The sequence below is a fragment of the Gavialis gangeticus genome, unplaced genomic scaffold (assembly GCF_001723915.1).
Source record: "Gavialis gangeticus isolate Ggan-Ray unplaced genomic scaffold, GavGan_comp1, whole genome shotgun sequence".
NCBI classification, from domain to species: Eukaryota; Metazoa; Chordata; order Crocodylia; family Gavialidae; genus Gavialis; species Gavialis gangeticus.
In genome coordinates, this window is record NW_017729022.1 from 188,815,156 (window position 1) to 188,828,807 (window position 13,652).

The 13,652-nt window shown below is 40.8% G+C and overlaps 1 protein-coding gene across 1 annotated transcript in view; it reads right to left on the reverse strand.

The window, feature by feature from the left end:
* The window catches only part of CFAP36 (cilia and flagella associated protein 36), a 54,597-nt gene that overhangs the window by 6,238 nt on the left and 34,707 nt on the right, over positions 1 to 13,652 (reverse strand). The window contains exons 7-9 of the mRNA XM_019516672.1: positions 8,564 to 8,705; positions 2,017 to 2,186; positions 1,370 to 1,525 (exon numbers count right to left, since the gene is read on the reverse strand). Of these exons, the coding sequence (XP_019372217.1) occupies positions 1,370 to 1,525; positions 2,017 to 2,186; positions 8,564 to 8,705 (468 nt within the window). The remainder of the gene's footprint in view (positions 1 to 1,369; positions 1,526 to 2,016; positions 2,187 to 8,563; positions 8,706 to 13,652) is intronic.

Below are 13,652 nucleotides of genomic sequence, written 5' to 3' on the forward strand. Positions count from 1 at the left end.
CCCCTTTATGCCCTCTATACAAAAGCATGAGGAAGAGCAAGGTGGACACACTGTAGGGGTACTGCTATGGTAAAAAAAAACCCTTATATAAAGTATATATGCAGCCACAGTAAAATGTGCATGCAAACAAGCACTTGATAGCAAACAGTTGCTTCAATGAAAACCATAAAACACCTATGTGTTTAGCAGGGCTTTTTTCCTGCCAGCAGCTAATATAAACAACTGATAACTTGTTAGAGAGTATACAATCTGTACTTTTTACTTTACACACTTAAGTCATTTTTACAAACCTCATAGAAAACTCTGCTGAAGAATGCTTTATGGTTCAGGTGCCCAAGGCTATAATTTTGCTCAATTTAAGATCTCTTATCCAGAAATAACAGATTCCATTCTTCCTCTGCTTGAACAGACAGCAAAAAGAAGACCTACAAGCACTGGCATTTTCATTTCTCCTACCAGACTTCCAGTACTCACTAAGTATTGTCATCTGCATTTTCAGCTTAAAAAAAGGAAACATTCCTTTCTTTGGCTGTGATGCTGCTATTCACAGGCAGCATAGTCTACTTGCATTATGCCAAACAGGTTCTTTAAATTTATTCTTGCCTCTACCACAGAATGACAGACTACAGCAATGAACTTTTAGGCCATCCCTCAATGATAGCTAAAGACAGGAAATGGAGGTGCCTTTAAGAATAGGCTATTGTGCTAGTTTTAAAGAGATGCTGTTAGCTTTCCCATTATTCCATTCCTCTCACAGAAAAACTGCTTCCAGTATATCCATCCTTCAGACTGCCTGACCCTTCTACAGACTTAATATTGCAAACTCCACAACACTAACTGAGTCTATAGGCAACTTCCTCACTTATCATATACCCAACACATTTTACTAAGTTTCAAAGAAAAAGAACTAACCCTACTCAAATTTTCCGTAAAATAAGATCATACATTCTGGAAAAAAATCCAACTCACATCAATGACCACTAAAATTGTTCTGCATATGATAGCAAAAAAATGGACTAATATTTGAGGGAACTAGTAAGAAAAGTCACATTTCGCTAGCAGGTTAGGCCAAGTTGTCAATTAGTGAAATAATTGAACAATATTAGCTGCATGAACTCTGAACTTGAATTCATTATGACAATGTACTATTGTGGGAAAATATATTTAATTTTCATTTAATCACTAAGCTTTCCTTTCCTTCTCATGATTAGTTTGTTGTTAATTGTGCACAGATGTTTTGCCGCTATTTCTACAACTCCTTGCTTGTTCTTTTGTCCTGTTTCAGTACTGAGCTGCAATATCCATGTTTTCACTGAAGTGCTCTGTGACAAGGCTAGCCATGCTGATTTAAAACGTTTACACCCTTCACCTCTTTAGGAGATAATGCCTCTTCTTTCTGATCTGTATTTGATGGTGACTGTACATTACTTCTTGACTCCTTCTTCATAGCCATCAGTACATCTCTCTTCTGCTTCAGGTAATCTTCTCGTTGTTTGAGCTCATGTACTCCAAGCTCTGATAAATTCTGGAATTATTTAAAAGGTGAATTTACTTGAAAACTGATTTCAGAGTGTGCACACACTCATGTATTTGTTAATGAAGGGACATGGAATTTAGCTAATGCTTACCTTGATATTTGACCCTAGAAATACTGAATGAATGAATGAATAAGAGTTCAAGAATGAATGAATGAATGAGAATTAAAGTGCCACAGTCATCCAAATTACACCATACATGCAGATGTTAAGAAACTCTTAGAAGGGCAAACTCCAAAAACTGAATTCTGTTCCAAGGCTGAGATTTCTAGGTCCAGTTTCTACTGAATTGTAGCTGTCTGAAAATTAGATCACTGAACTTACTGCAAAATTAGTTATATACAGAAAATTTCTGCAAAAAACTTCTTGCTTCTGACAAAAGAAATTATACTGGTTATATAATACTGTTTATTATATAATAGCATTATACTGCTGTTTGAAATCTTGCCCAAACTTTAAGTGGAGTAATCATTTTACTTACAAGTCCTTCAGTCCCAGCTTCTCCTGTTAAATTTTCTGAACAATTTCCAGTTGCCTTTTGCTTAGTCTCTTCTTTCACTTTGGTTGTGGCAAGCTCTGGAGGGCGTTCTGGCTCTCTTATGGGACACTGCACTGGCCTTAATTTTTCCCTAGCGGATTTCTGTGTTTCTTCTAGACAACAATTTGGCATAAAAACAAATAAGAAACACTGTAGATGTAGATATATCAAATTAACAGATGTTGGATAAATTAATATTCCCCCAACATTGGAAACTCCATTCAATTAGAAGTAAACTTCTCACGGAAACAGGAAATAGTAGAATAATCTCTTTGGAATAATCTTTTTTTGAGAGGGCAAGCACCAGAAAAAAAATACTTCATATAAATATGTTGGTACTGTGAGATCAACTTGTTCTCCAGAGTCAGGTTCCTGACTCTGGCGGCACCCAGGCCTCCAAAAAAGATCCCAAACAGTGTTTGTTTTGAGGACAGTAGGAAAAGCGTGGGAAGCATGCTTCAAACAAGGTAAGGCTGTCTAGATCTCCCACCATCTCAGACACTTTCTTCAACAGAAAGCTAATGGCTATACTGAAAATAAAACATGCGGAGAAGTTAGGTCTACCTCAACAAACTTGCCTACCCCTATGCACTGATTACTTCAGTAAATGGTGGCAATTAGGTATCTGCATCCAGAAAGTCTTACAATCCTGATCAGATCTATCAGAGGATTAAAAAAATACATGACCAGACATCCCATGGAGAGCGCCAAAATATTATAAACTCTGAACTTCATCACACTCACAATTCTTCTGGCAAAAGCTTTGTCTGTTAAATTGTCCATAGACAGCCTAAGCAGCCAAAACTCCAGAGAGAAATGTCAACAGGTGTGTTCCTGGTTCACGGCATGGCTACTTTTTTAAATTACTGTACATCCATTGAGACTTCTGAAGATCCCCTGACGCTGTATCATAAAATATATAATGTCATGGGTAACCTGACCTTATATATACTCCAAACAATTGTCTTTGAGGTATAAGGTGAGAACTGAATTTTTTTTCCCCCAGAACTCAAGGATCCATCTACAACTCTACTAAATCTAAAATCATGCCCTTAATCAACTATTTCTCTAGCAATGGAAAAACATGCATTTTCCCAACCTATATAAACATCCACTATAACAACCAAAAATTGTATAGATACACACTATACCTTCAACAGCCAAGATGGATCACTATGAATTAACAGTGCTGTTTCCCTTGTAAGAGCATACTTTCTTTTGTATTTGTGCTTCTCCTTTTCTTTAGTTCAGTCTAAATAAATTTTACACACAAAACAATATTAAGAGAATGTTAAGGTGGCAAAGTCAAGCACTCAGATTTTGGAAATGCCAAAACTAACATTGCCTGTGTAACCTTAATAAGTCCCCTTGTGTGATGACATCGATACAGTCTTCAGTTAAATGACTGTCTACTTATTGTTTTCCATTGCATATCTCCTAGGAGACAAAGAGAGGCTTTAGTGTTCCTGAGTTTTCATTACATTGCAAGGCCCTTGAGCATCCTGTTGATCACAACATATTTACAACCATTTGTGTATGCAGTCATCTATCCCAATGGCAGCTACTCTTATTACTGTTGCAACATAAATCTCACCAATGGACTGATTTTCAAAAATAGTGTTTCTTTTTGGAAGAGACTCCTTTCCCTCTTTAAGAAATACCTTCCTCTACTAACTGGTACATACTAATAAATACTAGTTGTACTAACTGTATAGGACAAGCAGTGAAGATTGGTAAATTGTCAGCTTAATGGTAGAATAATAGACAAGTGATGTCAAAAACATGCACCCTACCAATCCTCTCTTCTCTATATGCACAAATGGTATGTTGACAAGACAGTTTCAACTAGCCCTGTAAGGTGTACCAATCAAAATGTAAGGCCTGATCCACACTATGACTGACAGTTACAGAAGCCTATTAATTGAAGAATATGGACTCATCAAATATGAGAACAGATGTTTTGTAAGATTTCATTAATTGTTATCTTTGCATAGCGACCAATCAAATATGTCACATTTCCTTCTATTGTTGCAAAATGAATTACTACGCTAAATCAGAGCCAATCCAGGTGTCTGTGAAGAGACTAAAATCAAATTACGCAGTTCTGTCGACAGCTAGAAGTACAGATGAAAAAGCACAAAGTGCAAGGTTGAACCAAAGATCACAGCACGAACGGGCCTGCAGAATATAACTTGCAGAAGTAGGTTGATGGCTGGAGCTAAGAGTAGATGATTAACATATGGCTCAACACGTCTTCACAAACAAAAGATGTTTTCAATAATGGAACGGTCCACACAAAACTACAAGAAATCATCAGTGAAGTGCCTCATTTTCTCACTAGATGATGAAATGCAATAACGCTTGTATCATGGCTGGACATTTCAAATCACTGTCAGAAGCATGGGTCTTTCTCTAATTGGCTGGCATCAATTTTGCCAAGAACCACCAGGTCATACCATCCAGCAGAAAATTTATTAAATGCCACTTGTTGTTCAATGCTTTGTTCCCTGAAACTGAAACATGTACAAGAGAGACCTGGCCAGCTGAAGACCCCTGAACAATAAGAACTAAAGTTCTATTATAGAAAAGAAACTTATTAAAATCCCACCTAGGGAGACCACTGAGAAATGGAGAAAGAGAATACGAACACAGCTGTCAAAATACCTTGAGTGAATCATCTGAATATCTATTTAGAAAAACAAATCACTAACTGTGAAACTGGGCACCCACCTTCGTTCCAGTTCCAACTAATACATAAAAAATTACTTCTATATGTGTATTAACCAAATGATGAATTAGTTGCACTAAACTAAATGCTTCTCATAAAATAGGTACCTTAGTTAAAACCCTCTGAATAAAATGTATGATGATACTTCTATTTAACTAATAAGATTACTCTTACTTATGGATTTAGTGTAACTTCTAGATAACTAATTAAGTGGGAGACACTCATTACACTAAGTTTAATACTATATATTACAGAAAACTGTATTTCCTTATTGTGAAAGATACTGTGAGGAAAAACCCTCAGCATTTCAAAGACTTCAAAAGTTACTACAAGTAAGAAAACTAACCTGAAAAAGTTCTGAATTGGCTTGGAAGCAAGATTTTACCACTGTGTAAACCTTTAAAGTGGAATGAAAACCAACAACAGTAACATTTTTGAGAAGTTAAAATAGTTTCAAAATAATTACATATGAATTATGTTTTGGGATGAAATGTATAAAAGTCTTCAATAGGCACACATGCCAAAACTAGGCTGGGGTGTATCTACACATACTATTAATGCAAATTAATTAAACCCCAGCGCAGTTCATATCAGACTATATTGCTGCTGGGCACTGCATTTACATGCATCTGGGACTACAACATGTGGAGCCAGGGGTCAGCCCCCCATCTCAATGTGCTGCAGAGGGGCTGGCTGGGACACAGGAGTGCTCCAATGTGGGGCTAGCTGGCAGGCAGCCCCTGCACTGAAGCACCCTTGTGCCCCAGCCAGCCTCATCAGCATCTACAAGTGCACTGTGGCACACTAAGTGCTGCTGGAGGATAGTACTTGTGTTTACAAGTACTAACCTACAGTGGAGTTAGTTTCCTGCAGCCTGACAGGGCCACATGCGTAGACACTGAGACTTTACTTTGGAGCTAATTAAGTAGCCTGTATAAATTCCTAAATTCTGTTATGGAATTGTTTGGTTGAACTGAGCAGTCCCATACCTTCATGGGCATATAACCTTAATTAGAGAGAAAACCTATATTTAAGCATCCATAGTTCCATACTAATGGCAAAATCACATGCTCAAGAGACGTGCATAACTAGGATACAAGTTTGTATTTATAAGTAGATCGTGGTATATTAGCTGAACTAATTTCTCTCTTAAACTAACATCCTATACCAAGTTCAATGTTTTGAACTGTGAAGATTAAAATATTGATCTATATTTTGATATCTTTAACTTCTTCTTTATTTCAAAAGGTATTTTTGTTAATACAGTATAACTTCATAAATTTGGCATCCTTGGGATCTAGCACCTGCTGGAAATTTGAAAATTCTGGATTTTTGAAGCCAGGAAAGTATATAGCCTGGTGCTACCTGGCTAGCCAGAAGCAGGGCAGGGGGAAGTTTGCACACAGTGGCTGTCGCCACCAACCACCACCCCATGCTGCCACTCCATGTATGGCTGCCACTACTCCCTCCCCCTGCCCTCATTCTGTGACTGGCTGCCAGGGGTACACTGGTCAAAAAATGTTGAAAACCCGTGATGTAGTATATTTTTAAGAAGTGCTGATTTTTTTGAGAATTCCAGAATTTTGAAAACTGCATTTATAACGTTATACTGTAGAATTCCTAGCAGTTAATTTCCAGCCTGTACTTTAAGAACACTGAACCAAAGAACAGTGAGAAACATAACAGTTAATTGGTTAATTATTAAACCAGTGTTGTTACCTCTCAGCTCTATGTTCTTGGGAACACTGGCACAGTACACAGCCTGTCTGACTCACAAAGAACTCTCCCCCGCCAGCCTGAACAAGAACTGATTTAGAGGAAGGACTTACAAAAGACAAGGAAGATGCCGTGGGAGACGCACTTAAACCCCTCCAGACAAAGTTGATAGGAGTGAAGCAACTCCCCTGGCCTCATTTGCATCAGAGGTGGAACGGGATGACAACTCATTTAAATGGGAGATGGGACAAGCATGCATCTTCATTAGCATTCAGTATGGAGAACAGAGATTCCAAAGGCAAGGACCACACTGAATTCTGGGATCAGAAAAGCAGGGGAGCACTGCATGATGGGCAATCCTTGCTCCAAATGCTAATCAACCCACATCTATACACACCCAGCTCAGCATTTATCAGACCAATTCTAGTAATGACTCCTCTATTGGTATCCAAAACACTGAATCTGCCTGTCTGTATTGTGAGATCCATCAGAGTAATGTCACCCATAGCCAGGAGTGATCAGTTCCTATTATCCAACATCTGAGCTATTGTTTATCCCTAAACAAACCTAATGTTCTCTACAAAACCCCTACCCAAGCTCAAGTTTCTGTCCTGGTGCTTGGATCCAAAGCTGCACCAGTTCTACTCCTTTTCTGCCTGGAATCCCTCCACTGATCGTGCTGAGGACTCTGCCTGTCCGCAAGCTCCAACAACACCTGGGAACCTCGACCAGTTCAAGCTTCGCTGAGTGGTGAGATCCCAACTCTCTCTCTATCTCTCTCTCTCTCTGACTCCAGGAACCTGACTTTTATTCTCTTATTCCAGGCAAAGCTTTCTAAACCTGACTTTTGCTTTCTCACTCCAGGAACAGCTTTCTAGACTGGACTTTTGCTGATCACTGTCTCTCCCTCTCTCTCTCTCTGCCTCTAGGAACCTGACTTTTATTCTCTTACTCCAGGCACAGCTTTCTAAACCTGACTTATGCTAATCAAACTCAAGCTAGACTTCCCCAAAAACCTAATTGAAACTATGTAATATTCTAATTGTTTATTTGTCTCTCTCTTGTATGGCTATTATTACTGGTATCATTGTAAGTTCATATACCTGGCAATAAATAACTTCTATTGTCAAGCTGGCTGCTATACTTTCTCACTGAACCTCACCTACTCTTTCTTCACCTTGACCTCCCCATTTGCTCTGCAGCAATGCTTCTTTTACCTAAGCCAAAGAGCCCTGTAATGCCCAAAACCACAGTGGGGTCTGCTCATCAAGGGGGTTACTATTAGGACCATTGTGACGAGATTGACATGCTGATTTTTGAGGCGCATGAGGGTATCAGCTGAAAGTGCTGATTGGACCCAGCCTGCTCAGATATACTCTGCTAGCATGTGTCTAACTGCATTTATTATTGTCCTACTGAAATAAGGGATGAACTGAGTTCAAGGCACATGAGGGTGTCAGCCTATCAATGCTGAATAGTCCGGCCTGACTTAGATGTGCTGTGTTAACCTGTGTGCTTGTGTCTAACTGCATTTTATTGTTGCCCTGATGAACTAAGTTCAAGACATATGAGGGTGTTAGCCTGTCAATGCTACATAACCTGGCCTGGGTCAGGCATGTCCTGTTGATCTGTGTGTGTATGTGTGTACATGTGTTTGATTCAGGGGTTGGAGGAACCCAGCCCCATTGAACTGAGTCCTGCAAGATAGCTCCAGTGGGGGTGACAACTTGCAGAAGGAAGAGATACAGCTCCATATAGAAACACAAGTAACACAAGCAGCACATTGATAGAATTACAGAGACCCCCAGCAACATACCCCTAATAAATGAGCACACCCCAAAGTGATGGGCAAATCTGGTAACAATGTGTTTTTTACAACTATCTTTCTCACAATTTCACTCATTTCTTCTTTCACCCTCTTCATCCCCAGTAAACATAGGCAAAAGACTGTCAGACTTCCTTTTCCCTATAATAAATAGATATGAGCAGGCTATTTAGATTAAAGCGCATACTACATAGTCTGAAAATACTTTTCAGCAACATTACCTAATGATAATTTTGCAATTTCTTCAAAGTCATCGACTCTCTCAACATTTTCAAGGGATTCCTTAACTTTTGCAGCTTCACTTGAATATCCTGGACGGTTGTATGTAACATCTGCTGACTTCAATTTATCATGTTCCTTGGACTTGGAGGAGGAAAAAAAAGTCTGTTATATTTTCTAGTAATGTACTTCAGGCAATATGAACTGTCAATTCATCAGCTATGATTATTAATGCTGCCAATCCCATCTACTATACTGTGCAGGTAAAAAAAAAAAAAGAAAAGAAAAGAAAAGAAAATGACCCATTCACTACTAACAGGAAGCATACTTTTGGCTCAGCTCCATCAACTAACATTTTTTATTTTGTCCATGACTCCCCTACTAGCCAAGAACCACTGAATTTTACAATATTGGCTACGTTCATGCATGCCTCTCCACCATAAACAACAATTTGCAACTATACTTTATGGGTGACCCTTCAAACACATTTCTGCTGTTCTCCAACCAGTCCACCAAAAAAAGTATGTTCCTTTTTTGAGGCAATGAGAATGAATATGGAATGTGTGTAGGTAAGACTCATGGAGCCATCCCACAGCAACAAATAAGAGCCAAGGGAGCGGACATTTTTTTACTGGATGAGTAACCAACCTCTCCCCAAACCTAAGATGCTAGGGCTGCGGTTTCCCTCTTCAAACACTAGAGGCAGTCCTCACAAGTCCAAAACTGTCTCCTGCCCTGATGCCCTCATGCTAGAAATTAACTTTCAAAGCTATGCTGAAATGTTAAATTCTTAGACAAGTAACTCTTAACAGAAATTTAAGGCGTGTCTACACATGTGCTTTAATGCAGTGTTTCTCAACTCATGAGTCATGACCCAAAAGTGGGTCGCAAGGATATATGAAAGGGTTGTGAGCAAACTTTATAAATGGATCAACAATCTTTAAAAATGGATTCTCCTATAATGTAGGGAAAGGTGGGAAACCGCGGCTTTTCCCTTGCAGGCCGGCTGAGTTCTAGCCTACCAGGGGCTGCTTGGGGCCCCCCCATGCTTCCCCCCCCACATACACACCCCTTGCCATGCACACTGCAGGGCTGGGGGCAGGGGGTCGAGAGCGAGAGGCACTAGGTCGAGACTGGCCATCAATGTTTACAAATCGGTCCTGGTACAAAAAAGGTTGAGAATCACTGCTTTAATGTGCAGTAGCCTATTCTACATGTCAAAAACAGTGCTAATATGCTAATGCATAGTAAAATGAGTTTACTGCGCATTAAGCAGCATTAAAAAGGTATTCACTTTTGCTACTGCGCATTAGGGCAGCCTAATGCACCTTTATGTAGTGCCTCATATTAGAGGTATCAAACTTAATCTGCAGTAGCAAAAGTGCATTAATGAGTATGTAGATGAGCTCTACAACTACTATAATTTTATGGAGACTGCATAAAGGTGTGTGCGTGTGTGTGTCTATATATAGTCTCTATACACACACCAAGACAATAAAAGATAGTTGTATATATTTTATATACATATATATATGCTCTATAAAAGTATATGTATACACACAGATCTAATAAAAGACTCTTGTATAGACAGCTGGAGAGTACATCTGAAGTGGGGCAGACCAAAGTAGTAACCAAACACAAAAACAAAATCATAAGGTAACAGATTTTCAATTCTAGATCCTGACCTCTAAGCCCCAGTTTCAGACATCTGAGATGTAACTAGGAAGATCAATTGGGAAGAAGAGACATGAAATACAAGGAGTTTCTTCCTTCCCAAAAAGTAGTAATTATTATGTTTTAGAAGTAATTTCCTGCCAAATGCTGCTGCTGCTAGAGACTGAGGGTAAATTTCTTCAAGGGATGATAGGAAGGTGTTGATGGATGCCCAAAAATCCCGTTTTTAGATTTCTTGCATGACTATTCAGGTTCCTTTCTGATCAGGTAGAAGTGAAGGACTGCATTAAGGGGATCTATATTCTTTATGAAACCAGCTTATCTATAGATGCACATCTGATGATGAGGCAATGTGACTTTAGCTAATTAAGAGAGATTTAAATGCCTTTAGGTCAAGGCATCTAGGCACGGGAGGAAGGTATAGTAGGGGGTTCCCAACTCCTGTTACTTTAAAAGTGGGAAAGCAGCATTATAGGGCTACAGTCCACTACAGGCTGCTTAGCTAGTGCCAGCTGCAAGAAAGTAAGCAGCCCAGGGAAGACAGAGACATGAGCTATAAAACTGCAAGTAGCTACTTGGGAGCAAGCTGCCCTGCACTAACCTACAAAGTGCAGGGCTCCAGATAAGTAGTAGACACTACCAACCAGCTGGGTAGGCTATAGCAGATGGGAGCAGGCTTCTTAGTGGGCAAAGAGGAAACTCCTGTGCCTGGTTTTGGGAGTCAGTGATCAGATGACCACAAAGGGTGCAGCCCAGGGAATATAAACCCAGCTCCTGAGCTACAAGAGTCAGTCTGGTTTTATACTCTGCAGGGTGAGGAGGAAGACTGCTAGAGGGAGATCTATAGACAGTAAGAAGTACCCTGGCGAGCTGGAAGGATATGACTAGAAGTGGGGTAGGAGTTGCTAGGGTGGCAAGACCTAGAGTGAGGTTTAAGTTCAGAACATTTTGTTGACTGTGTTAGCTGTGGGGCATGGGTGTGGCTGAAGAGGAAGCAGGAGGCCATGGTGGTATGCTGAAAGACATTCTGTGCTTGGAGTAACCACATAGAACCTAGTCAAAACCACTGGCTGGGGGGGGAAGAGGTGCCCTAAAAGGGCTGGTGAGGACAGGTCACAGTGGGTGCCAGGGAGGCACCATACATTTGTGTGTGTGGGCCTAGAGCTTAGTGGATCTATGTAGGCCCAAGCGTCTTGTGGATAATACCCTCCACAGAGCTACTGTGTGGTTAAAGGGGGACAAGACTGGAGAGCACAGATGGGCCTGACAGCACAACTCCCACTGTCCTGAAAAGCATGGGATGGGGAATGAAAGAGGAAGCAGCACCAGACCCCAAGAGGAGGGCCCACGAAGGGTCAATAGAGCTGCTTACCTTGGGGTGAGAGTCCCAGCAGCATTGGGGGAGTGGCATCTGGAGCCCAAACAGCCACCAACATGCTATAAGAGTGTGTGCTGGGTGCAGGTCAGCAGGCATCCAAAGCCAGCAGCCAGCACACCAAGAAAGACTGGCACCAGGAGGAAAGCCAGAATGATGAAGAGAACAGGCACACTGGGGAAGACCGGCATCTGGAGAAAAGCAGGCAAGCCAGGGGAAGCAGGTACACTAGGGAAAGCCTGCATGCCAGGAAAAGCCAGCAACATAGTGAGTGCTGGCACGCCGAGGAGGGCCACCAAATTGGAACTAGTTGGTTTGGAGGAAAAGGTCAGGTAGACATAGGAAGCCAGTCCCAGAGAGCAGGCAAAAGAAAAACATTGTAAGTCTAGACAATCAGAGGAATGTCCAGTAAGATGGGCACTGGAGCAAGACCCTAGAAGGAGGAGCACAAGGGAGGGATTCCAGAATACAAAGAGAGTGTCCTCCAGAAGAGACCAACTAACTGTGAGTTTGTCTACATTACAGTTTGTTATAAATTTGTTATATTGTTAGAGACTGGACTGATCATTTATAATTTTGATCCTGAATCTCTAGAAAGGGACTTTTTGTTCATTTTGAAGACTTCCATCTTGTTTGCCTCAGAAACAGCTGACTGGTACGAGGATGGGGCATTAGGGGAGGTAGGAGCACCGGGAAGACAACCACTAGTTTTGCCTGAGCATTTTAGACCCATGGGGGGCCTTCTGCTCAAAACAAGTTAAACCAAAGTCATGGCAGGCAAGAATGGAAAGACAACACACAGGCACAGACACTGAAAATCTTTATCGGTTCTTAGTAAGGCCCCAAGCAGCTGGGAGGAATATTATGGCACACACTATCATACAGCATAGATTGTGCGTCATATACAATGGGGCTAGATAGACTCCCTGTATTTTGGGGTTTTGAGTTTAATGCCTGGTGTAATTACCCAAAGTAGGACCAAAGGGGAGCCTGGTGGAATGTGGTAGGACCAGGGAGTTAACAGAGTTGTGCGGTTAAGGCCCAGTGGTGGGATAGGGCCAGGTGCCTGGTAGTACAAGAGACAGAGAGAGTAATCTGGCTGAGGCCAACAGGAAAAAAATGCAATGACTTGCTCAAGGTAGGGCCAAACCAAGGCAGCCCAGTGATGAGCAGGGCAGAGTGAAGCACCCAAGGCTCATTCTGGTACTCTAAGGTCAGCTTCCCAAACTTATACTTATTATAATAAAGGTAGGGCAGGGAAAAGACATGGCAGTTGCTGGAGAGACGAGTGGATTGGGGGCAGAATTAATGTGGCTGGCCACAGCCATTCCTGGGGGTGGGGTCTGGAACAAGAGGAGAGAAGGATTTCATGAAACAGTTGTATCAAGGTAAACTTCTTGTGTACCATGTACTACACTTCCCTTGAATTTTAGGCAAAACAAAGGAGGGATGACTTCCTATGATAAGAGAGTCATTTGACGCACACCTTTGCAGTACAAAAGGTACACTTAATAATCATGAAATACACAGTACGACTCATGTCTTCATAAAAGTAGAGACTTGGTAACTTTTCTTTCCAATGTGACTGACAGAGGCACATCTCTAAAGGGCCTATCTCTTTCCTACATTGTGAAGGAAAGGATACGTGACACTATCAGCCTGACTGAATGACATACTGGAAGTGGAAGCTATAGCATGATGGGCAACTTCTAGATCAGAGAGAGAGAAAATACTTAAACTGGATTTGGGAAAATAATTATAGGAAAACACAAATGGGAGTTGCATACTTCTCAGCCTTTGCTGCTTGCTTATCTGTCTGAAGTAGCTAAATTCTGTGACTTACAGAGTGCTTAACACAATGGACCCTTGATCATGGTAGGGATCTCTTGGCATTACTAGAACACAAATAACAACACTGACCTGTTAAGACAGATGAGCTGAAATGTCAATATTGATGAATGGTCTCATAAGGCTAAATGAGCCTGCAGCTGAGATTTGATTTTTTTTTTTTTTTTTTTTTTTTTTTTTTTTTTTTTTTTTTT